Genomic DNA, 25,862 nt, shown 5'->3' with positions numbered 1-25,862 from the left:
CGGGGCTTCCACCCAGAAAATGCAGCCTGACCCCCAGCTGGAAACCCACTTACCATGGGCAATGGGGGCCATGTCCCCTGCCCTCCCCAGTGTGTGGGAAGCCAGCACAGGCCACCAAACCTCTCCACCAGCATGGGCAGGTACCTTCCTGAACCATTCAGTTGTGCCCTCTGTCCCAGTAGAAGACTCAAAGGACCTCACTGACCCTGTTTATCGCAAGCGACTGCCAAGGGGCCTACACCCATCCTGCAGAAGCAGAGATCTTACTGCACAGACCCATTTACACACTTACTGTCAAGTTGTTGATGCCTTCAGAAAATGCTCCTATTTGCCTCACCGTCCCTTCTGAATCTTCCATCTTAAAAAACCAGAATGCATCATGAATTAATAATAACTTCTTTGTATCATAGAGTGGAATCACAGAATGGATTGGGTTGGAAAAGACCTTAAAAATCACCTTGGTCCAACCTCCCTGCCATGGGCAGGGTCACCTTCCACTATCCCAGGTTGCTCCAAGCCCTATCCAGCCTGGCCTTGGACACTTCCAGGGATCCAGGGGCAGCCACAGCTTCTCTGGGCAACCTGTGCCAGGGCCTCACCATCGTCACAGGGAAGAACCTTTTTCTAATATCCTAAACCTACTAATATCTAAACCCACTCTCTGTCAGTGTGAAGCCATTCCCCCTTGCCCTGCTACCACAGAGTGGCAACACAATTTACTGAGATGTTCAGACCAAGGGAGAAGCGTGGCCTGTCAGGAGAGGAGAGTAACTCCAGAGCAGGCCCTAAAGGTGCTGCATTCACAGCTTCAACCTCCTCAGGAGCAGACCCTTTTGTCAGTAAAGCTGTGTGACAGCAAGAAGTCAGGGGCCAAAACAAAAGGGAGGCTTCCCTGGGAAATGGAAGGTTTTCCCACCAAACCTGACAGCACAAAGACTTGGAATTGTTAGAACTGGCTTACCTGCTCCAGCCTGTCCAAATCATCATCATCATATACTCGGATATCCAGGCCAGGCTTAAAGCCCTTCTTTGATCCACTGCCAGATGCCCGCCCCAGCTCCATAGGACACACATACTCCTCCACATCATCCTGCTTCTTCTTCCTCAGGCTCCCAAAATTGCTGAAGGTAAGTTTCTTTGGCTTAAAAGTGAAGAGAAATTTGCCAAGGAGTTAGAGAATCAGCAAATAATTAAGAGGCCTACTCGTGCCCTCTGGTGTTTCCATGTTGAAGGGTCAAAACCTCAGTGCTCTCCTACACAGATCTGAAAGGACAATGTGTCCTCTCATTCCACCACTGTTAAGACACCACCATTTAACAGATCCCAAATGAGGTCAAAATTCCACATTAAACCATGAGTAAGGGACAGTCTTCCCCCAAACATCTCTCAGTACAGACAGAAGGACAACACGAGTGCTACCTCTTGTCTGTGCACGTTAGAGAGGCTGAGAAGTGGCCTGTTCATGGTAGACACAAGTGTCAAACGCAGATCTGCCAGGTCCTGCTCTCATGCTTCTTGCTTTGTGAACCAACCCCTTTTCTCAGACCTTACTGAAGCACCCTCCCAGCATGGATAAAACTGGAGATCCAAATGCCTCCCTGGAACCTCACACCCCTCCCAGAACAAGTGGCCTACCTTGACTTTGGCAGTTGCTGTCAGGAGGACGTAGTCTGGGGACTCCATGGCTTCACGTTTCTGCTGCTGGGCCTCCTGCCCCACCAGGAGGTTGAAATGAGTGGCCAAGTGCCGCCTCAGCAGCGTCTTGTTGGGTGGGATGTTCAGCAGCTGTGCCATGGTTTCTACATTGAAACGCGGCTCCAAAACCTGGGAATCCAACCAGAGAATCCAGCTGAAGCCAGTACAGTCTGATGAGATCTCAAAGACATCCAGGCCTATCTTGGTCACTCCCTAAGGCCCCTTTGGGATTTTTGTTTGTATTTTAGAGGAAATATACAACAAAGAAGGAGGAAAGAGAGTTAACTAGTTAAAGGATTCCTAAAATGCTACCTCCAGGATTTCCTTCTGGAGTTATAAACAGGAACAAATTGGCAGGTAAGAAGAAATGAACAGATAAATCCACCCTTAACTGAACTACTTGTGCAAAGCTGCCACAAAATGTTTACCCAGCATCTTCTTCCAATTCTGGAAAATAAACAGACATAAAATGTTTGGAGCAGGGATATAACTCCTAATCACCACAACAAACCTCTGCAGGTATAAATCTCTTGTCTGGAGTATGTGATGCTAGAGCAATTAAAAACAATCCTGGTTTGACAGTGTAATCCCAAATTCTACGAAAGTAACAAGCTTCCCTCACAAAATAAAACCATATCCAGGTCTAGGAAGGCAGAACATGGCTGTTAACAGCACAGCAGCATTGGAGGACAGGAGGTGGACAGGAGGTGGAGAATGCCGTACCAAAATAGCATTGTGAGGGGAATACAGAGTATTAAACCACAGTCCTTCCCCTCAGGACATTCATATCCTTTAAACCATAAGGTAAGAAACTTCTTATTAAGCAGAATAAGCAGACAAGGCGTGTGCAGCAAAGATAATGCCAGAACATTGACCTAGTGGTTCCCAGACATCTTCTTTTGAATAAAATGGAAGAAGCCACCCCAAAAGCTCACCATCAGCCCCCCGTGCACTCCGCTGCCCCGCAGGTTGGGTGCGTACTCTGCCAGATCCACGGAGCGCAGCCACTCCATCACGCGGTGGTTGGTCCACTGGGTGACCTCAGAAGGTGTCACATTATTCTGCCAACAGGAGGAACAGGCAGGTAAGGACACATCCCAAATCAGCCAAATCCCAGCCCCAATCTTAACTGAAACAAACCTCTCCTGCCCTTAAGGAATATAATCCTACTTTGCACTTGAGAAAAAGATCTCTTCCTGGATTGCTACCTTGCAGCAAGAGCAGCCTGGAGATGGGTCTGGGCAGGGGGCAGGGGTGTGTTAGGTCATTTGATTATCGTGCTGTGCATTAGCATTATTTGCCATTTCTACCAGTAGAGCTGAAAATTCAGCTGGTTCCTTGAGCTGCTGTGCTGTTCTTGCAGATACACATTGTGAATCTAAATCCAAGAGTCTGGGTCGTTTTGTCATCTATTGCCCTGTCCAGCATTTGCTGCTTCCAAAACACAATGATGGCAGTGTCCCACCTGGCACTGGGGCCAAACTCCTTTTACACAGGAAATTTTGACACAGCCATCAGTTTTCCAGAGAGTTGCACAAGACTCGTGGCAACAGTGCACTGAGTTCAAGATGATCACACATCAGAGACTGGGCCTAAACAGCCAGCAGTTGGCTTGGAGGAGAAGCGGGAGACTTGGAAAAGGGGACATGAGTTTGGGGTCATGGCACGTAGAGGAAAGAAAATGATGTCAGAGCTTGAGGTTAAAAGAACAGCATGAGAAAAAGGAAACTAAAAATGAAGCAGAACGAGGAGACAGGAGGAGACAGCAGAGCAGGAATAATCAGAAACACCAGGGATAAAACTCTAGAGGATTCCTCTTCACAGCTTCCTTGTAAAGCAATACCTCATCAGACGGCCTCCTGCGCAGGCAATTGGGCTCAAAGTTGTTTATTCTCAAAACCTGAATGGCTCTTTTGATGCTGAGGTGGTGAAGGACACTGACAACCTTCAAGGACAGCAGGTCATCCTGTCAAAGAGCAAGAGGGAGTCAATAAACACGGTCGTGCTTATTCATGGCACCAGCATCCTCCTGGAAGAGACTGCTTTGGCCCCTGGCTTAAAATGGCACATCTGACACTTCTGGGGGAAGACTTTAGTGTGCCAGACAGGGAATTAACATCAAACCATCTACCCCAAAATAAAAACTTCCTGTGTTGCACTATACTAGCTCTTAGGGGATGTTTCTCACATAGGATACAGAGTACAAGAAACCTGAGGTAACAAGGAGGGAAAAAGGGTGAGATGACACAACCTCAGGGACAGGATTAGAGCCAGGGCAGCACTGACACACTACACTAGACCCACCTGGCATTTAATCCTGCCAGAAGTTTTAATACCTCAAATGTCCAGCTAGAAGTTCAACTGAAAACAATAAATTACCCTGAAAACTGGGGCATTCTCTATTATTAGAATTAAAAAAAAAAAAAAAAGAGGGAAGAAGAAAAGTGTCTAAAAGTCCAAGTGCAATTTAGCTAACTTAAACAAATTTATGCACCCTTGTCCCAGGGTTAGCCTGGCCTAATGTTTCAGTATTACTTATATGTTATGAACACTGGAATCTATTTTGTCAGATATTTAAGACAAGATTCTTTGCTTACCCAAACATCCCACTGTATTCAGCTAACTTTGTGATGAATCTAACAGTAGGTTACTATGTCATGGTTTGCTATTTCATTTATTATAAAATAATAATATTCACTATTGTTTATTTGGAGTCAGAGTAACTTCAAAAGATCATAAGTATTAGCTTAATACTTTGCGTATTTTGTTGGTTTTACGGCGAATCTGTTGTCATAATTTGATGGTTAACCTTGCTCTAAAAATATCCCCAGTGATCTACAATTACAGGGCAGTGACAATGGTAGTAGTCTCCCAACACAACATCAAGCTCAGTGGAGGCTGCTGGCATCACACTTCCAAGGGTTAAGAAGGAGAAGAAACAATCTTATAATGAATAAAATTGCAAACCATGACATGAAGCCTATGCAAAACACATGTAAGTGCGGCATGAAAAGGTAACTCATGGCTCATGAGAGAGCAGGGCTATGATTGATTTCTTCTTTGTTGTACAGAAATAATTAATATTAGCCATGTTCAGTTTGCATTTGTGTCCCCAGAGAAGGAAGGTCTTATCTCATCTCACCTGAGCCCTTACACAAAGGAAACCTGCTGGGTTGCCTTCACCTGACTGGCTGTGAAGTGGGGAGGTGATGCCTGTGCTGAGCACTTTGAAATGCAAAAGCTGTTAAGTGTAGCCTGCTTTCAAACAAGCTGGCTCTTAAAACTGCAGTTTTCTTCCAAGGAAATTGTTTGGGTTTTCTTCACCTAAGCATCCACATGAATAAGCAAGCTGACAGAATGCTTGCTCACTGAAGAAAAAGATTCCACCCGCTTCTATTAATTAATAACAACATGAACAGCAAAAGCAGGAATGGCCACCACAGCATTTGCACACCTTTGTGTACCAGCCCTGCCTGAGCACACCAGTGTCACACACAGCTGTTAAGCTCGGGATTGCCCATTTCTCATGCATGAGTCCAAGTTCTTGCTTACTGTGTTTGCTCTTCCACCTGAATCTAGCAGCTCTAAAGACGGAAAGAACTTTGGAAATACTTGCAGGTGAGCAGTACTATCTGATTTCTATAGGTTACAGCTGTTAGCATTAACCCAGGACACCCACTAGAGTTTCAAGGGGTCCTCTAAACACTGAGAAGCCAAGAACATGGAAAAGTTGTCAGGAAAGAAGGAAACCATTTACTCACCACACTCATGTAATGGAGCATGCGGCCGTCCACCTTCCCCTCATCAAACTGGGTCTTATACTGGGGCAGGCCAATGTCATCCAGCCACCCTAGGGCAGGACAGACACTCCTGTTAGAGTGGCGGCCAAGTTACCCAGCACCACTTCCTGCTCCCATCCTCAGAGCCCCAAATGAGCCACTGTCCAAAGTCACTGCTTCAAGCATGCAATAAAAGCTTACTGGTAACCCAGTGGTAATCCAGTTTTCCATGGTTGTTTTCCTCTTCAGATCCCAGTGCCTGCAGAGCAAGCTGGAGCTTCTTCCGATGCAAAGGGTGCTTTATCCCAAGCTCCTGTGAAAGGAAGAAAAGCAGTAAATCTAGAGACAATTTTATTCTTCCCTCTGCTGAATGACAAAGGGTTTCTGAGAGTCACACTTTCACAGCATTGCTGGAGACCTGGCAGGTGCATTTTTTATTTGTTGAATTTCAGCGTCGTGTTAGCACATGTTCAGCACCAAAGGCCCACTTGCTGTGGTGGGTTAGTTTCACAGTGTGGTAGATTCATTTAAAGGAGTGATGGACTCCAAATTGTATGGAAGTGTCGGCCACAATACTCTCATACCAGGTTTAAAAAAATCCCACAACATAATAAAAATGTTAGCATTCAAAATAATACTTGCTGGGATTAATTCCACCCCTCCCACTTAGGCAGGTAAAGTTAAAATACTTATTTAATTAAGAGCACAGGAATGTCCCAGGAATTACTGAAATTCATTAATGCTTCCAAATGCATAACATTATTCCCCAGTTTAGTTGCAAGTGCAGCCATTCCAGGATCTCTTTAATCCCATTTTCACTTTCACCAGTGCCTGCTGGTTAATGTTACCTCTGATAACACTACTGCAAGCCATTATGTTCATAATACACTTCTCTTATTCCAGTTGTAGTGTAACTACCCAACTGAGAAAACAGGCTTACTATTTGGTGAGGAGAGTGGTTTTTTAAAAGCTGAAAATTCAAACTTTAGCAAATACTATGGATTAAAAGTATAAATTGAATCAATTTCTTCTGTGTTTCCCATTTTAAAAAAAGAGACAAACAATTCTGCAACAATTAAAGACAGACTGATCAAGCTGTGTGTAACAAATCCTCGTTCCTCTTTGTATAAAATGGACAGAAAATACAATCAGACCAAAACAGCACCTTTTTACACCCTTCTCACACAGGCATAAAACAACTGTGGCACATACGAGTGCTAATGAAGCAGGGCTACAAACCCGTATGATAATGAGGCACTCTCACATGCATATTTTTAGAAGGTGCCATCGTCAATTTATGTGTCCATGCTTAATGAAGTTAAATCACATATTTGTAATTATTAGCTTCATTACAGAGCATTAAATTTCTACAAAACTTCACCTAAAAAGAAATAGATGTGGCATCACTGCAGGTGACAGTATTTTGAAAACTCATCTTGTTTACATTTTTTTGCCAGGTGCACTTTACAGACCTAATCTACATGCACAGAAACAGTGATTTTTTTGTACCTTTATTTGAAAGGAGTGTTTCCAGTATTCCTCACCTTTTCCAGATCCTGCTGAGAAGCCTGCAGAAGTGTTTGCCCAGACAGTATCCAGTGCCTGCCATTATTGATGTAAGAGCCAAGCCCTTGGTCCTGGAGCCAGTTGCAAACCTGCTCCTTGGTCCACTTTGCGAATGGCATGTCCAGCTCACTGCAGGAGATTTTACCCAAAAAACCCTGATAAATCCCGTGCTTCCAATCTCCTTTTCTCATAAATAATAAGAAAGCCAAAAGTTAAGCCTAATTCACATCTTGTGGGAGCTGGGACAATCTCTGAGGGGGAACCATAAGCACGATGAAGTTCTGGGTGCTGCTGATCTGTTGCCACTGCCACAATAAACACGGCCTACTAATCCTACTGAAAAGAACCTCTGCTGCCTAGTGTGGCTACAGCTCTGGACCGAGACCATAATGTTTCATTTTCTCCTTTAATCCCTGGAAGTGCAGCAGGAAAGGCACAGGAGGAGTATCTGTCGCTGCCACATGAGGGCTCACGTGCTGCTTCATGGCCTCATCCTGCGAGGGCGAGAGCTCAGCAGCATGACTCCACCACCCAGCCCGCCTCAACCCTGCAGAGACCCTCTCTCACAGGAGGAAGTGGCCTGGATCTGCCTGGTTTTGCTTAGCCAGGAGAGGGGATGTTCCATTTAGGCACTGCCCTCCTGCTCGGCTGGAGCCATCGGGATCCAAGCACCACCACAGGAGCCCCACTCGTGTCTTACTTGTGGGACTGCCCCAGGTCCCGTGACCAGCCCAGCCGGGGCCCCGCAGTCGCTCTCGTCCCTCCTCTCTTGAACTCCGTCTCGGACATGTCGTCTGGGTTGAAGGTGGTGGACTGACTTCTTTTAAGCCTACAGGAAGAAAGCACATTCACATTTGGCTAAGGAAAAGGCACGTTGCTGCTGCCACTGCAAGCAACACAGGCAAGATCTCTCCCAGGGCTTGTAGCTCCTCTTCCACCTGCCCCCAGCCTAGTGTTATCTCTCCCAAATACCACACAGGCTCCTGCTCCTGGGATATTAAACTATCGAGCCAACCGCTGGCGGGGGAGAAAGGGAAGGTGTGTTCCTAGCAAACCTCACCCAAGCCCCAGCTCTGGAGAATGGTCATCTCTCATCTTTTACTTACCTTCCAAACAACTTCTTGATTCCCCTGGCCTTTTTCCTGGAATCTGGAGAAGGTGGTGCCATCTGCAGACTATCTGCTTCTTTTGGGCGGGGGGGCAAGCCAGCCAGATCCAAGTGGTCTGCAGATCCCTTCTCCGTTTCAGCTGTTAGAAAATGTAAGTTCTGTCAAGACCTTCCTGTGCAGGACTGTACAGACGTGCTCCTGACCTTGGGAATAACTCCTGCTAAAATTATTGACAGCCACCATGCCAAGAAAATGGGGCAAGGACGGATGGGAAAATCCGTGAGAAGTGCCACATGTTCCTTCTTCATGGGCCTGGCTGGTAACGCTCCAAGGTAATGCTCTGCTCTGGTTAAGTGCCTTGCATCCAAGGTGGGAAAATCCACCTTATGAATCAAGCAGTGAATTAAATCCCAAATTTACTCCTCCTCAGGGAGTGCTCCTACAGTGCTTCCCCAGACAGAGCCAAGGCACGTGGGTGCCCAGAAACAATTCAGTGCAGTGGAAGGGAACTAAACCAGGAGTCCCCAAAGCACAGAAAAAACAAATAACTTCCCTGCAGATACCCTTCCCAATAACCTGTAGTATTTCATTCCCTGGCCAGGAAATTCCAGCAACAAAACTCCTGCCCCAGCAGGAGGGCCCTCTTCCGCTCACTTCTGCAAACTGTGGAGTATTTTGTTCCTCCTCAGAGGAACACCACGGAGTTTAGGCTCTGTCTGAACAGTATCTTCTGAGTGATGAACAAAACACCTCTGATCAGAGACCCTCAACGTTACCACCCACTCTAAAAGCATTAAATCCTTGATCTGTAGCTGTTTTCCATGACAATGAACCTGAGGGTTCTTGTCCCCAAAGGGGAAGTTGTCACAAAAGCTAAACTATTAAAGGAAAAAACAATTTTAAGATCATTTAAAAAGAAAACTAATAGAATTGCAGTATCTACTAAACTACATAAGCAGAGATGTGCCAGCAAGTGCCAGATAGCTGAATAAAACTACCACGTGGAGATTATGCCAGTTGCTTGCTGGGGAAGAGGGAGAGCATGAGCTTGTTCAGCTGAAGCAGCCGTGGCAAGGCAGTCAGGCCTGGAATCACTTGCAGCATCTTTTAATATAGCTCTGTAATTAAATGACCATCACTTGTGTTTGAAATGGACTTTCAGACTTCCAGGAGAAAAGTAAAGAAAGCACTAAGGCAGAGCTTATATTGCTGGGACATGCGGTCTCAAGCCACAGAGTTAATGCTGAGATGGCCACAAAAGTGCCATGACCAGCAAGAAACTGTAAACTTTGCCAGTGTGTCCTTCTGCTGGGCAACCTTTAGATGATTCAGCCAGAACACCTATGAACATGTCCCATCTTCCACCTTGTCAAACCTTGCAGTGAAGCAACCAGGTCACACAAAAGATCATTTCCTGGCACTTTGGTTTGGCCACTATTGAGCACGGGGATCCTGCCAGTGAGAGAGACAGCACTAACATCGAACCAGGCTGTGGCATTCGTGGTTTTTGCTTAACTTGTAGAAGGTAAAGTGCTAGCTTAGAAAAAACCCAAAAACATGTAAATGGCATTCTAGAGAGAGAACACCAGGACAAGGCTGGGTGCATTAGAAGCAGAGATTTGTGGGAATTGCGCTGTTTGCTCCTCATAGCTGGCTCCTTTTCATGCACTGACACTATCCTGCAGAACAGAAAACATTTAGGGGGCCATGTGGGAAAAAGAAAGGGCCCAGAGCACTTGGTCTCTTTGTCACCCTAGGTGGCTGTACCACCACCCCACTGACACAGCTCTGATTCCTAAGGCAGGGCTCACCTGCCCTTGCCAGAACCACCCAGGGAATGCTCACATCACAAAACTGGTTTTTATTTACTATGTGAATGGCTCCTTCCCCATCTGCCCCAATTATTTCTCATTTGTTTTATTATATCATAAATACAACTACATCTAGAAGAGGAATTACACATGCTTTCCCTCAGAACTCCCTGAAATGAATGCCTGGGAAATACAGCTCATTCCCTATGTCACCACCCTTTAAACTCTTCCAGTGGATGCAGGACAGGTGGCAGCACAAAGGTAACTAAGCATCACCAATTCTCACCTGGTACCTCAGTCTGTGGTAACTTTGTGCTCAAAGTTACAGCAAAGGTCTCTGCAAATTGACCCGCAATCTCTCTCATTAGTAGCAGCTACTCAGAACAGCACAGGTGACTTTTAGCGAGGGCAGATGTTACGTGAAAACTCCTTTTAGCGATGGGCAGAAGTTCTGCTGCAGAGCTCTGGTGCCTGGCTGTGGTTTGGGAAGTGTGTGGCCACAGCCAGCTGTTAGCAGCAGTCAGGGCACAGGGCTGGCATGGGCAGACATGCAGGATTACTGTACCTAAAGTAGGTGCACTGGCACTTCGACTGCGATCTTCAGATATCCACACAAGGCACAAACCCACACGCAGCACAACGGGAGAGAACACGCAGAGGTACAAGGTCAAACACAATTCCAAAGTCACGGCAACAAAGTAGGGGACAAAAGGAGGGAGGGACGTGAGACACAAGCACCACGCAAACGCTGAATTCACACAGGGTTCGGATCACTGGGAAACGCCCTTTCACAACAAAGGAATGGAGTAGAGCTCTGTGGTGGGGAGGGAAGAACAGCACCGCAGTCGCTTTGGTGCAAGGAGGTCACCTGCTCCAGGACCCACTGCTCCTGTGAGGTGGCAAATAGCTGGCCAGCAGCTGTACAGGTGGAAGCACTGAAATCTGGGTAACATCACAACTTACTCAAAGTCACAGCACCCTGATTCTGATGGCCCATCTTCCACTCCTTTATGAAAGCCACAAGTACTGCGCTTTGTTAGACAAGTTAATTTCAGGACAAAACAGGGGATTACACAAAAGCACACATGAAATAAACCAAAACAAAGAGTCCAACCCTCAGAACAGACTGTACATCTATTCCACGTAAGCTAGGAAGTGCCCAGGCTATATATCACAGGCAAATACGGGCAGTGTATCATCAATGTGTAGGTATGTTACTTGTTTTGAACAAAAGTTTAAAACTGTCTTGGACTAAGTAACAAAGCAGAAGCTATCCCCCTTCAGGCTTCTGAAATAAAGAGTTAAATTCCTAAACCTCGTGCAAGAGAAAAACAAAAACCTCAGATGACTGGCAGTAGATCTGATGCAGACTCACTGGATGCTTGAACTGGATCAGTGGAAAGACTACTAGAGCAGAGCAATAAATGTAAGCAGGATTCCAGCTGGTGGCAACAGCGACTTCTGCATTAAGCAGAACATTTTCAATACCTAATTACCCCCCGCACAGGTAAAAAATAAATGTGGGCTTGAATGACTTGCCAATCCTGTTCCTGTTGTCACCATCTCTTTTGCAAGGCTGCTTGTGAAAAATATAAATAAAGAGGAAGACTGAGTGCTGCTGCCCTATTTTTGTGTATCTGAAAAAAGATAAACTGAGGATGGAGCCAGGGGAAAAAAAGCCCACAAATCCCATGTGTGAACTACTGCCAGACAGCCAGCATTTCATACAGCAGCAAGCCCCTGCAAGGTCCCAGGGGAGATACCACAGCAGGGTCTGAACCACATCAAATACTTCATTACATCACTGATTTTTTTTTTTTTTTCTTGCTGTTTGATCTTTTCCAAACATTCTACTGACAAAAGTGCCACCGAGTCATGGTGAGATTAAGGCTGGCCTTGCTGCTTCTTGGGGCTGTTACAGCTGTTGTGAAGATGCTTCAAAATACAAAGAATCTGAATGCAGAGGCACAGTACCTACCCAGATTGGGGGCACTGGCAGTCCTCTTATTATTTTTGATCTTGAAAAAGCCTCGGCCAAAGGAAGATCTGGCTTTGCGGGTGCCGAAACTGTCCTCGTCGCCTGTGGCACCGTGAGACGGAGACTTGGGAGGGAGGGTTGCGAAATTATTGCCTTCCAGAGGAGGTTTCACCTGCTTGAATTAGGGAAATAAAGAGTCAGTGTAAGGGAATTGCAGAAAGCCTTTCGAGAGAGACCGCAAAGTGACTGCTGGCAGATGATCTGGGAAGTCCTTCTCATCTGTCACTACAAGAATACAGAATGTGAAAACCATAAAGAAAAACATAAACAAGATCTTCATTTGAACATGTTGTCCTGGTTTGGGCTGGGATGGAGTTAATTTTTTCTTTGCTCAGCACGGTGAAATGGTGCAGTGCTGTGTTTTGGATTTAGTAGGGAATAATGCGGATAACACTGGGATGTTTGGGTTGTTGCTGAGCCGTGAGTCAAGGACTTCCCATTTTCCCATGCTCTGCCAGAGAGGAAGTGCACAGGAAGCTGGGATGGAGCATGTCCAGGACAGCTGACCTGAGCTACCAAAGGAATATTCCACACCACAGGATACCATGCCCAGTGTATAAACTGGGGGGGTTACTGGGAAGGGGAGCCAATCGTAGCTTGGGAATGGGCTGGGCATTGGTCAGTGGGGGATGAGCAATAATCCTGTGGTGCATTACTCATCTTTTTTGTGTTTTCTCTCTGTCTTCTTCTCCATTTTACTATTAGTTTTGTTATTATTATTGTATTATTGTTATTCTGATTTTACTTTGTTTCAATTATTAAACTGTTCATATCTCAACCCCCAAGTTCTGTCTTTTTTTTTGCTGATTCTCCTCCCCATCCCACTGGAGCAGCAAGGGGGACCAGCTGTGAGACCTTTGTTGTCAGCTGGGATTAAACCCTGACCTATGTTCAGGATCCAGGATTACTATCACTACCTGCTAAGAGTAAATTTTATTCTTTAAGATGTTCCTCAGTTTCTGTAAGGCTGACTTAGAGGTATGGAAAAGGTAAAAATACAGTCCTGGAAAGCTTTCCAGGGTCTCGGTCTCCCCCACTGGCAGCTGTAGGGGCAGTAAGTGGAAAGCAGAGAGACAAGGCCCCACAGTACATTGGTTCTCTGCTGAATGTCAGAGAGCTCTTTCTGTCCGTCACAGCTCTGCAATTTCTTAATTAATGGATTAATTGACTGTGTCCACTGCCAAAGCAAAGAGGAAATTACATACCAAGCAAGGAGTATAAATGCCAAGAGAGATATCAGACACTCCAGTTAGCCAATTTAAAGCAGTACTTTAACCTTGTCAGCTGTTTCACTGTCGCTTTGAAAGAAGATGGAAGTAAAACCATTCACAGCCCAAATATAATCCTTTGGCTTTTGCTGAATCAATACAGCATTCATCCTACGAGTGGTAACTGAGGTCTGTCACCTCTGTCAGGTGTTCCTAGAGGTAAGAACTGCAAGCTGTGGCCTTAAGGTACCACAGGGTGACTGTTCTGCAGTGACAGCCTTTTCAGAAACACACTTGCTACTCACAGACAACAATTGAGAAACCCGAAGGTTTTTAAAGAGACACTAATCAAAGATAATTACAGAGTCAGTAAAATACTTAATGGTTAGCTTTGCTAATTTTCTAGTGGGGGAAAAACATTATCTTAGCTGGTGACCTTATGCTCAATTAGACTGGAAGATAATCCATGTGTGAGGAGGCTGAGCACTGAGCAGTGGCACTGATGGGGACACCCACCAGAGACTCCTCACCATCCTGCCTGCAGGACTGCTATTCCCCCTCCGGAACCGTGCGCAGTTCCACACCTCCCAGCACCTCCTCCTCCAAAACCTGCCCATGTTTCTCCAAGGACACACATCACCACACACACACATTACCTCTGCTGGCTTCTGTGCACAGTCTCTGTCCTGTTTGGGAAAGATTAAGATGTTTAAAAAGTCATGGTTTATAGCCAGGGTTCAATTCATTATTGTTACCCTGAGTAAAGTTCTGACTCAAATACCCTTCCCTGACTGCTTCCTTCCCCCAAAATAAATCTCTTCAGAGCTGTACTTCACATAGATTAATCCTTGCTTGCTTTGAGGTCAGTGAGCTGACATGGAAATAGGGTTGCTTTGGTTCACTTTGTGAAGGGTTAGCTGTGCACATGATTAGTGACGCACAGAACATTAAGGCACTCACGGGCAGAGCTGCCTGAGGGGACCCTAAGCTGGAACCAGACAGGGTAGAAGCCAAGTAGATAAAACACCCACAGCCTCTACTCCTTGTCTGTCCAAACAAACAAAAAACCAAAGACCCCCAACCCATGAACTCCAGCTCTTATCAGATTCTGGGGACATTTTCAGTCCTGTCAGCCTCCCCCTGTAAGGCACAGGAGGTATCGGGGATTCAGGAGTTTCGAGGAGTTCAGGCTGTCACAAAAGAGCCCACAAATTGCCCTGATTTGATGGCATCACTAGAGATTAGCTGCTTTTGGTCACTTCCACAGAAACCTACACTGAAGCTATCCCCAGACATCCAACAGCTCAGTATTTTGTTCCTGACTATCCAAAATATAGTCAGCCCAGACTGTATTTTACAGTGCATTAATTACATGGCCTTCCAATATTATTCACCTTAAACACAGGTAGGAAGTGGTGGTGGGAGTTATCTTTTTCTTGTCTTAAATCAGAAAAGCATATCCAGTAAAAAAATCTCACCTCATTATCTGAGGAAAAACACAGCAAGAGAGTCTCAGGTAAAAGCCTCATACAAAGAGGACAAAAAAAGCACCTCTGTTTTCAAGGACAGATTTTCTCCTTTAATAAAATGTGGAAGATGTCACATGTGTGTGACCACTGCCAACACATGCCACAAGGAGCCCTGCTTTGACTCTGAATTTCTCAGAAGGCAACACAACAGCCACAGGGTCACAACAGAGATGTCACCCCTATCTGCAAGGAGATGGGAAGAAGAGACCAAACATACCATTTCAGATGCCTCTTTCCTCAAACTGCTCAGACTGCAGGACTTCTGCAGCGAGGAAGTTCTGAAAAAAACAACATAAAAACCAAGCTCAGTTATTAGAATTAAACTTGCTAAGATAAAGACACTCACAGGAATCAGCTTTACAGAAAGCATTATAATACATGATGAGATGTACTAAACCCAGTGATATTTTGAATTAAGATGCAGTAATCAGTGCAGTAAATGCAGTCATCAGAGCCCATCCAATTTAATGAGACACTGTAAGAACTTCCACACTGTAATAACTGCTGCTTTAGGGAATATGGATATGTGGCAGAAACGAAAATTATTTTCTCATTGTAGTCAGCTGATCATCTTCCCCCCACTGTCACAAGAAAAAAGCAAATCAAGCATGCACTACGGAAAACTACAAATTTCAAAGTATATTGACTACCATCAAATTAGAGATGCTTCACAATGCAACAGGAAGTACCCTGTGCCCAGATAAGCATTAATATGAAAATAATGATCATGAAAGCATGGGACATGAGCAGAAACCAACCATCAGCAAAAACCATCTTGGCTAGAATTAACTGACCTATTTCCATGTGTATGTAAAATATGGGGAGTGCCTTGGGGGGTTTCAAATTGACCATCACATTTCAATATCTCCCCTGAACAGTTTTGATCATGACACTTACACTGGACTATCACACAGATGAGTTTCAGGGGAAGAACCTGTTGATCTTCCTTCGCTGTAAAAACAAAAAAATTATGAAAAAAGGCTGAGACAGAAATCCTATGATCTCAGCCTGCTTTAATTCTGTTTTCACTTCAGCTCTTATGGTACTAACACATGGCAAATTTTCCCCTCTATGGCAGCATGTCTTGTAAAAGATAAAGGACAAAGGTGAGCTCAAGAGCCCCAGGAAAGCCAACTCTCACTGTAAGATGATGACAATACTGAACTATTCAGCTTAAATAAATGCAGAGATTCCAGCAGGATCTGCAGCAGCACAAGGAGTGGAGGTCACCATTTCCCTGTCACCACCAATGCACAGGGCACTTTGCTGCAGTTCAGTGCTTGCTTTGGTTTTTTCCAAGAGGAGACACAGGTGAAATCCCTGCTGGTGATGGCTTGAGCTGCAGGAGGAACATGTACAACACAAACCCAGCAAAACTGGGCTTCTGGATAGGATGCTTTCCTCAATTGGAACTGGAAAAATCACACATCAAATTGTGCTTGCACTGATGTTTCACATTGAGATTGATGATTGTTTTAAGTCAACAACATTTCCTTGCCTCTGGATTCTTAGTATTTGGTACTCTTTAAGATAAAGCCAGGGATTTGGACCCAGAAGAAAAAAACCCAAGCACAGCCTTTGTTTAGCTGTGACTCTGGGGTGCTTTTCTGTACTCCCTGCAGTGCCAGTGCAGGTCTGCAGGGATTTGGTTTCCTCCCAGGACAAGGAGGGTGCAGGATTAGAAATGGTGGTGGAAGGTGACAGCTACTCCTCACCAAGGAGCTGCCACTGGTTCCCAGCACGGGGACACCCCTGGGTGCCACAGCTCAGCCACAGCCCCAGGGTGCAGCCACATATCCCTTGAGTTTCCCACCCTCCTCAGGTTAGAGCTGGAAGCCCTTTAGTTCTGGCAGTGCCTTACAACCATCTTTAGCAGCTGTGAAAAATGTCTGAGTGCAAATCACCAGGGCTGGCACAGCCAATGCCAGCCCAGCCAGGCCTCGATGATGCAAACCTAGGCCAAAATAATGATTCTGTGGCTTTCATTGCATTAGATCAGCTTCCCTCTCCTTCTGTTCATTCCTTGTGAAGCAGCTGGTACAGACCATGAGCGCTGCTACAACAGCAACCAAACCGGCCCTTGCTTACGCAGGATTTAATCAATGCACTTGAGGAACATTAGCTTAGCTTGCTGCAGCTAGCCAAGGGACTTCTGGCCTTGTTTACCTGGCTAATGACTTGATAATTCAGTGACTGACAAATTATTGCCCTCCTTAAACATCACAGAAGATTTGATTTACAATTGAAAAATACATGGAAACCATAATACCCCATTTCACTGGCAGGCTCTGGCCTAGGGTGTATTTTCAGTCTCTCTGCAACAGTTTCTGAGCTCTTGGAAGTTGATGAAAGGGAAGGGATTGAAATCTGTAAAATGCTGGTGTGGATCTGTAAGGAATTCTGAAAAGAATGAAGAATATGTGTTACAATCTTCTGAGCTGAAATGAAGCAATCATAAATGAAAAAAGAGTAACAGATAAACCCTGAAAAGAAGGATCTGAAATAAGGTTTCAAAAGTGATTTTTTCCCTGTTGTAATAGAATGATTTACTCCTTGAAAGATGGCACTGCAGATAAAACATGAATCATTGCACAGTTAAGCTATAGCATAGACAAAAATCTCACAAGTCTCCCAAGGCTTCCTGCTAAATCTGTCTCTACCACAGACACCATGAAGGGTAGCTCACTTTTCAGGTTTAATCCTGTCCTCAGACACCCAGAGAAGACCAAAAAGCTGCTAAACATTTAATTTAATTTCATTTTCTTCATAGCATGTTCATGCTGTTTAATTAAGTCAAGACCCTGCCTTGACTGGGAGCTTAGAGAAGAGGTCTATAATTTTATTACTGGAAAATCTGATTGCAAAAATCAGAGACTGGACTACAACCTACTTATCATTTATCTGAATAGATGCAATTATGATTGCATCCTTTTAAATATGACAAGATGCATTTAATAAGTTCCAACATATTTACTTCAAGTTTGTGACAAATTAAATGTAGCTCCTAAAGCAGCTATGTTTGATAAGAAAAATAATTTCTATGTCTAATAGAAAGTCATTTAGATCTGTTCTCATGATGAACACAGCTATTTGCTGCCTTCTGATTCCATTTGAGCATTAAGAAAAAGAAGTTTAATTGAATTCCTCAGCAGCTTTCACAAGAAAACTACTTTCTCCAAAAGGATATGAGACATTACAAAAAACTGTGCAACCCAGCAAAAAATCTCTTCAGGAGCTCGAGTTTTGTCATCTGCAGTATGAATCCAGCCCAAGCAGTGTTTTCAAGGAACAATGGCATTAAATAAAAAGAAGAAAAAAAGGTACCTCTTCGTGAATATTCATGTTGAACTCATCGTGGATTGGAGATGCTGTTACCGGGGTTGGGGATGGGCTTTTCTCTGGGTCAGTCAGACTTGGTGTGTCCAATACACCCATGGAAACAGACCCTGAATTCAAGTCTTCACTTTCACTTTCCTTGCCTGAAGGGAGAGAACATGGAACCTTGTTGGTTTTACAACCCTTGCTCCCACACAAGGTGCAGCCAGTGTGCTCAGTTATGGGCCAAAAATGGAAGGATTTGATTGCTGGGGTTTTTTAGGACAGACTACAGTAGGAGAAAGGGAGTCATGGCCAAGTGTCACTTCCCAATTCAACCACCACAACACAGCAGGGTTGGAACCGAGGGAGGCCAAAAAGCCCAGCAACCACCCTCAGGGCATTTAGTGGCATCAGTTTCAACAAGCTGAATAAACTGGAGTACTTCTTTCCTGTCTGTTCTGGAATTTCATTCTAAATACTTTGTTTCCCTTATTCACTAAGGAAAAGACCTGATGGTCGAGTCTGCCTGAAATTTAAGATGTCTCTGTGGTATCTTCAAGGTACCCTGAGGAAAAATGCAGCTCACTGCTCAGGAGTCTATCACCAGCCTAGAAGTGACCACATCAGGTCTGCAGCCTGCCACAAACTCAGTGTGTCTCATTTAGGTACTGCTGAAGCCCACACCACCACTGGTATCCTCTGCTCCTTCCACCCTGTCCACCCTGGATGCTCCTGAACTGCCTCAGTGCTACCAAAAGGCTTGGACTGGTTGTGAAAGACAGTACTTTTGAAAAGGTGACCAGAAATCCAGTGCTCATTGCCAAAGGCCTGAGGCAAACACAAACCAAAGTCTGTTCACAGCAAAAACCTCTCTTGGCCATTTTTCACTGCCTGAAATCTCTGTCCATGCTCCAGGAAGTGGCCATGGAGCACAGTTCCCAGAGAATCAAGGTCTGTTCTAACACCCTCTTGTTCTTGAAGCCACAGCACTGCAAGAAAAGGCAATACCCATTTAAAAATTGCTCTCCCTTCAACACTCAGCGCGGTGAGAACCCAACACCACGGAAATACATATTTTGCTTCTTCCCTCTAGTTGGGCTATTGACAATCTTCCCTCTCTGAAGGGGTCTGGAAACCTCCACCAGTCTTAGAATACATGGAATGGGCCATTACATGTTGTGGTACAGATACAGCTTCTGCTTCAGCCACACAGTTAAGCTCAGCACCACAACACACCTGGAGTTTCAATGACAGAAGAGCTTCATTTTTTTTTTTTGGTTGTACAATACCTTTTTTACCTTGAGCCAGTATCACCATGTCTTGGACTTTCTTGTACCTATTCAGAGATTGCCGAAGCTCTTCTATCTTCCGATCCTAAAATAAAAGGAAGTTGTGACTGTGCTTCCTCCCCCAGAAATAAGAAGTACAAATACTAGATCCTTTAGTTTAACTGGCTGTGAGACTAAAAGAAATGGGAAGTGTGGATGGGACAGGACTCAGAATGCTGAGAGGCTTTGAAATACCAAAAATTGTATTTAGCAAAAACTGTCATCTGATTAACCACCAGAACTGTCCTAGCCTTGAAAGTGGATTTCAGCTCCCCTGTTAAGTCAAAGGCAGAGCATAATAAATTTGCCATGTACAAAAGGATTTAGGGCTTTGGTGATCAAAAGAAAACATCCTACAAAATGCACATGCATATGAAAGAACACAACCATGTATGAAAATAATTCATACTTCACAGAAAAGCTCTTTTGGAAATGCAGCCTGTGATTTGGCACTTGTATGGAGCTCTTTGCATTTGCAGAACACAGTGCAAAATTAATCACACTGAATTCAACAAAACAACAGTGTAAGGACTCTGTACAGATCCTGTGCACATGCACAGAGCTCATAAATGCTCATAGCCCCTTAAAGGCACTGCAGTGCTTCTGACTGCAGAAAATCATCGATTTGTACAGACCTGATTTTTCTGACTGCAGAAAATCATTGATTCTTACAAGTCTGATTTTTAACTGAATTATGAAAAGCTCACACATGAAGGTTTCCTTGGAGATTTAAATCAATCTGATGAATGATTACTGAAAAAAATAATGACTTTGCTACCTTCTCTTCATTTGCTGCCATTAGAGATTCTACCGCCTTCTTCATTTTCTGTACCTCTATATCTAAAAACACAATACAGTTCTCCAAGTCAATTTAAGTGTAAGGAAATAAGAAAAATAAAATACCTAGAAGCAACTCAGTAATATCTGAAAGTAGATTTACAAGTTTACAGACAAAACATAACCCACTTGAATTCTATTTTAGATGCAAACACAAAGAGGAAAGCTATTTTTCTTCAAAACCTCTTCTCTGACATTTTTATCAAGGAAATGATGAAATTCAGGAAATTTCCTTCCTCCCCCCACCCCTCTCCAAGCCTTAGAAGAATGGAAAACTCGAGAGTAAAACTACTGCTTGACTTCCACTATCTCCATCTTTCAAATAACCAAATATCTGCAAAACAAGAAGTTCAACATAAAATAAATACTACATTTGGAATGCAGTGAAACACATCCTCATTACAAGACTCAACAACCACCCCAAATGGCATCTCACAAACCCACTCAACAAAGCCATGGGATTAATGGATGTGATGAAGGAAGCACCGTGCAGTGATGCTCAGCCCTAATCCAGCATGGATGGAGGAATGAGGAGGGCACAGTGGAATGATACAGGTACTTGCTGTGATGAGCAGTCATGCTGGAATATTACATTGCAGTTCAGACCTGGGAAAGGTTCCTAACACAGACAACAGTGTTCTGTGCTTCATCTATAATCCTTATTTATCAGGAAGTACAAATACATGGGAACATGTATATTCTGGAGGTGTTCTGGACTAGGAATTCAAAAAGAATGGAAATATTCTCCATTTTTTCCTAAAGATCTACCTTGCATAAATGAAGTAAAATTCAAATTTAGTACAAATGTAGGCAGGTGTCCAAACTCACAGGCAAAAAAGCCTTGTTTCAGCTTCCTAAAAATTAATGGAAAGCAAACAGAGCAGGAAGAACATTCTCCTCCTTAATGAAATGCAAGAAGAAAAGAAGCTGCCTGGCTGGCTTTCTAGATGAAAGATGTTTAGACACATCAGGCTAAACCAGCAACTGATCCAGTTCTAGTGATTTTCCCTCAGTTATGCTGGCTGAAAATCTGGTCTACTGGATTGCAGCTGCATTTCACCGAGAGGCAACTGCTTTGTGAGCCTTCCTGAGACCCAATCTTCCTTTATCAATCAGACTTTCTTCAGGAAACTTTGTGTTTCCAGTGTGATGTACCCACCCTTGCTCTCCAGTTTTACTGTAAGTGTAACTAAGGGTTATAGATGATGCAACCTAACAATGTTTGTTAAAGCAGTTTTGCACACACATGCAGAAAGCTATTCTGGAAAGCACTTCTGGAATGTAAATGCTCATGGAAAGACACCAGGAACCTTACTTTTATCTTTGAGCTTCTTTTTACAATTTTCATCTGTGCAGGGAAAATCCATTGGATTGGAAATTAGCATGAAGGTTATGACATGAAATAACTTTTAAGACATTACTGATACTTAAGGAATCAACTCATCCTCACTTCATTCAGCTAATGAGGCAGATAACTTGTTATCTGCAAACAGCATTTTTTAGTATCAGTCCAAGGCAGATAAAACATGTTTCATCACAGCAAAAGATCTGCTGCTGAGCTATACTGAAAACCATAAAGCTGAGGACCAGAGGGTAATGAGAGTTCAAGTAGTTCCCCAGGGAAAGAAGCCCTATATAAGTAGTCATGACTGCAATAAAGTCAGACCCTGTTCACATTCAAATGTTCTTTCAAAAAAATGGAATCACAGTTCATTGTGGTCACTTTCAGTGATCTTGGGCAGTGGTTTTGAAAACACCATTTCATGAAATAAAATGTGATAATCTACACACAGCATTTTCCTCCTCAGGTCAGGGGAGGAGACTAATCTCTTGTGCATTTCTTTTTCTAAAAATCATACTTTAAAAGCACAATCTTAAAATCAGCAATAACTATCAGTAAGATATATTTAGAATTGAAATGGCATCAGGTCGAAAAAGGCTGTGGAAAACTTCTATGATGTTTTAACCAAAAATTTCTGGTTTTAAGTAAGATAAATCCTCAATCTAAGTTTCCCTCTAATAAATACTAATTCAGTTTCTTCTTTACAAACCAATAAAAGAATTTACCCAGCATGTAAAAATTTTGTGCTAATTCAAGCTTAATTAAGATTTAGACTTAACCAGTACACAAATCCAGAATCAATCCTTGATTTCACCTACTCACAGCTAGGTCCATATCATACTTTGGTCTCTAGTATGGTTTTTCCCCTAGCTTGCCGGAAGCTTCCTTTTCAACACAACGGTTTTGGGGCATTTGTTGAAATTAGTTTAAAAATTCCTCAGCCAGTATAACCTGGTTTTTTTGAGGCCCCATAAGCTACATAGGGAGCTAATTCGGGATTTTTTGTCTTGTTTAAATTTGATCAAGAGCTTGCTGTGACAGTAAGTTCAGCACTTGCATCGTCAACACCCTCTAAATATATTTCAAGAGGTAAACATGAAGACAAAGTTTAGAAAAAGTGAGGCTTTTATCAGTTATTTCCTGTATGAGGAAACACGACCTCAGATGAGGCGACTGAGGAGGACACGGTGACAGAGCCTCCCTTTTTCTTACCTCTGTCCAGTATTTCAATTCCTTCTCCTTTCAGCTTGCAAACCAACTTTTCGTGCAACCTTTTCACCTCGGCTTCCTTCTGCTCTAGTTTGTCTTTCAGAGCTGACAGTTCATCCTGTAAAGACACAGAGCCACTCAGTGACAGCTTCCACAGGCAGCTGAGACGTTTCCACAATTCCCTCCTAGGAAGCACAGTGGACACGTCCTCAGCTGGTGGAAATGACTGAGGTCCCCTGACATTTAACATTGCCTGAGGATGCGCCCACCAAAGTGACTCTGAACATCCCAACAGACCTCTGAGCCCATAACAGAGCAAAATCAGGGGGCCTGTGGTCTGAAATTGTTGTCTTGTGTGTAATTGCAAAGAAATTTCACATCAAAATATAAAGAAGAGCAAAAGGGAAAAAAAAAAAGGCAGTTTTCTTATTTATTTGACCTTGCAGAGATAGAAAAAAGTGCAGGTGACAAAGCTGAATGCTAACATTTCCACACATTTCTTTTGGCATTTTGCATGTTCGAAGCCGAACAATTCCGAAACTGTGCTTATAGCAGGCTGAGGAGAGTTTCAGAAATAACCACTGCTTCTATGGAAGAAAAATCACTCACAACACCAGCAAGCACATGGACACATACTGGAAAGCAGTTCAGACAAAAACGTGGTACCTCTGCCACAGTTTGGGTTTGCTGATCAAGCATTAGGAAAGAAAGCTTGGAGCTGAGATTCTTGAGAATAAGACAGATGGTGTTTGGGGGAGTTGGGGTGTATTAGAAAAATGCTGTCAAGTTTTAACTTAGATCTAACCATCTGCACTAGCAAGTGACTGGCACAGATCCATGCATTTAACTTTTTAAAATTTGAGTCAAATCCTACCCAGTTTAGTAACATGTTTCTTTGATGTCCGAGGATATCTTGTGCAACAGCATCATCAAGACAGGACCCTCACTGCAACTGTACCCAACACTGAAAATTTAATTTGTTCAGTTTGTAAACAAAGCAAAACAAGGCAAGACTCATCATTTTGGCATTTACAGCTTCTAAATGACGTTTTAAATCCGTAATGGAATAAACCAAACTGGAATACTGTGGCTTAGGTATTTTCCTGAGCTACCCTCAGAAGATCTGTTGCAAATACATAGTCATGTCTGCAACCCAAACTATGCCCCAGCTATGGAATCTCCTGAAACTGGTTCCTGTTTGCCCTAAAGCATCATCAGAAAAATAGATCAATCTTAAAATTGTCAAGAAATCAAAGCTTTTTCCACAACAGTGGCTGGGCAATAATTACAATTCTCCAGTGCTCCAAGTTGGCACTGATTATGATGGGATTCCTGCCAGTGTAGGATCCATGCTACTCCAAAACAAGACCATTTCTTGGTCACTTGAGAAGCTGCTGTTATACCCACAGGCAACTAGAGCTGCATGTGGCTGTCAATGTGTATTTCTTCCCCTGAATTAGAAACACGATATGCAAATTTACATGTGGGAGAGGGGACAGCATAAAAGAATCACTATTTCCCAGCTAGTTTTCATGAATACATTTTCTCTAAAAGGGTGATAAAAAGTTCTGTTTGAATAATGGATGTAAGCTACAGACAAGGCAATCCTCCCTTGGAAGGGGAGTGATTTTAACCCAAGTCTAATGCCATTATGTGCCATTAGGAGCACGAAAATCCTCTCCCCTGCAATAGAAAAGCTGTTTACAAGGAACATCTACATAAAGAGCTTTCCACATCTAATGAGGAAGGGCACACTGCATATCAACACACAGCAATTAATGAAGGACAGAGCATGACAGCACAATGCAGGACACACCAGTGAAGGGTGGAACATGAAGGATTCAAAACAGGCCCGGCGTTACCCAGAAACCACCACACCTTTAGCATCTGGCTTTTTTGCTCCATCCGCTGCTTTTCATACTGCATCTGACCCACTTTGATTTTCATGCTAGAAAGTTTGGCCATTAAAGACTGGTAACAGAGACAGAGGAGTGAGAGAAAACTAAAGGTAGAAAAGAGACAAGGCTAAATGGCAAAGAGAAGTTAGAGAAACAGGCTGCTAGAAATACTTAGGTGAATGCCTTCTCTTCAGAAGTGGTTTATTTTTAGCACAGTTAGGAGAAAATAAATGCTGTTTTTAACCTATGGCATACACCTTACATATTGCAACTGGTGTTTCTTGACACACATGTGAAACAAAAGTCTAAACAGGTAACAAATTTACTGTTAACAGCATGGTAAGTTACCCTGCATAAAAAACAATGCTCAAGCTGAAAACCACAGCATGAAATTTGGGAATAGCCTCTGCTGCTAAGTAAGAGCCATGAAACCCCAGGGCCTGAGAGTACTCAGGATTTTGCAGGGTGCAGGCAAGAAGTAGGGAAAAGAATGAATTCCTAAAGCCTGATTTACGCCCATCCCTGCCTCTTCCCCTCAGCCTCACTTACTTTAGTTGTTTTCAGCTTTTTCTCATACTGGAGTCTTTCATTGTCCATTTCTCCCACCCTCAACCGCAATTCGTTTATTTCCTGGATCAAATCCTGAGTGGAGGGGAAAAAGACAACCAGAAACAACAAAGAAATTCAGTAAACAAAACAGAACAATAGCTAGGACTGTAACAACAAGAAAAGCAGGCAGAAAAGGGACTCAGCACACAAAACCACACCACCCAAATCCATCACTAAGTCAAGCAACTCAGAGCTTCCTAACATCCAGGGACTGAGTTTCTCAGTTTCTGTGTTACTGCACCAAATGTAAGACGGCAGAGGACAAAGGGAGACATAAATTGAAGTTGTGTTCCCTGTGCTGAGAGCCAGGAAAGGCCTCCTACTCGTCTGTTCAGCTTCCTGGATGCCCAGTACTAAGGATGGGCAATGGAAAACAGTGGCACACATCCCTCAATACGTAGCAGCCACATCCTCCCTGCTGCAGTCCCTCCCACCCCAGGCTCAGCAGCCATCACCTGAATTTTCAAAATATGAAGTGATTGCAGTGTAAAAGTCCATGTTCCCACCACTTAAAAGAGCCCTCTCACTGAGGGCTCAACAGAGGAGCTATCACAGGTTTCTACAGGCAAAGGCACCTGTGTTTAAG

General features: G+C 43.7%; 1 protein-coding gene across 15 annotated transcripts in view; it reads right to left on the bottom strand.

The window, feature by feature from the left end:
• The window catches only part of PPFIBP1 (PPFIA binding protein 1), a 102,648-nt gene that overhangs the window by 2,533 nt on the left and 74,253 nt on the right, over positions 1-25,862 (bottom strand). For 4 of the 15 annotated variants that reach the window (XM_048300524.1, XM_048300526.1, XM_048300525.1 and 1 more), the window contains 23 exons: positions 25,217-25,309; positions 24,648-24,740; positions 22,773-22,887; positions 21,534-21,566; positions 20,160-20,221; positions 19,343-19,427; positions 18,060-18,214; positions 17,005-17,135; positions 15,633-15,686; positions 14,953-15,013; positions 13,863-13,892; positions 11,939-12,113; positions 10,526-10,558; positions 8,147-8,288; positions 7,741-7,869; positions 7,019-7,169; positions 5,676-5,787; positions 5,457-5,545; positions 3,539-3,661; positions 2,631-2,756; positions 1,636-1,824; positions 962-1,141; positions 293-358 (listed from right to left, as the gene is read on the bottom strand). In XM_048300524.1, the coding sequence (XP_048156481.1) occupies positions 293-358; positions 962-1,141; positions 1,636-1,824; positions 2,631-2,756; positions 3,539-3,661; positions 5,457-5,545; positions 5,676-5,787; positions 7,019-7,169; positions 7,741-7,869; positions 8,147-8,288; positions 10,526-10,558; positions 11,939-12,113; positions 13,863-13,892; positions 14,953-15,013; positions 15,633-15,686; positions 17,005-17,135; positions 18,060-18,214; positions 19,343-19,427; positions 20,160-20,221; positions 21,534-21,566; positions 22,773-22,887; positions 24,648-24,740; positions 25,217-25,309 (2,427 nt within the window). The remainder of the gene's footprint in view (positions 1-292; positions 359-961; positions 1,142-1,635; positions 1,825-2,630; positions 2,757-3,538; positions 3,662-5,456; positions 5,546-5,675; positions 5,788-7,018; positions 7,170-7,740; positions 7,870-8,146; positions 8,289-10,525; positions 10,559-11,938; positions 12,114-13,862; positions 13,893-14,952; positions 15,014-15,632; positions 15,687-17,004; positions 17,136-18,059; positions 18,215-19,342; positions 19,428-20,159; positions 20,222-21,533; positions 21,567-22,772; positions 22,888-24,647; positions 24,741-25,216; positions 25,310-25,862) is intronic. The other 11 variants (XM_048300538.1, XM_048300535.1, XM_048300527.1 and 8 more) reach the window with 10 other exon arrangements.

Source organism: Corvus hawaiiensis, chromosome 4, assembly GCF_020740725.1.
Source record: "Corvus hawaiiensis isolate bCorHaw1 chromosome 4, bCorHaw1.pri.cur, whole genome shotgun sequence".
In the NCBI taxonomy this organism is placed as follows: domain Eukaryota; kingdom Metazoa; phylum Chordata; class Aves; order Passeriformes; family Corvidae; genus Corvus; species Corvus hawaiiensis.
This window is presented reverse-complemented; position numbering and strand designations above follow the sequence as displayed.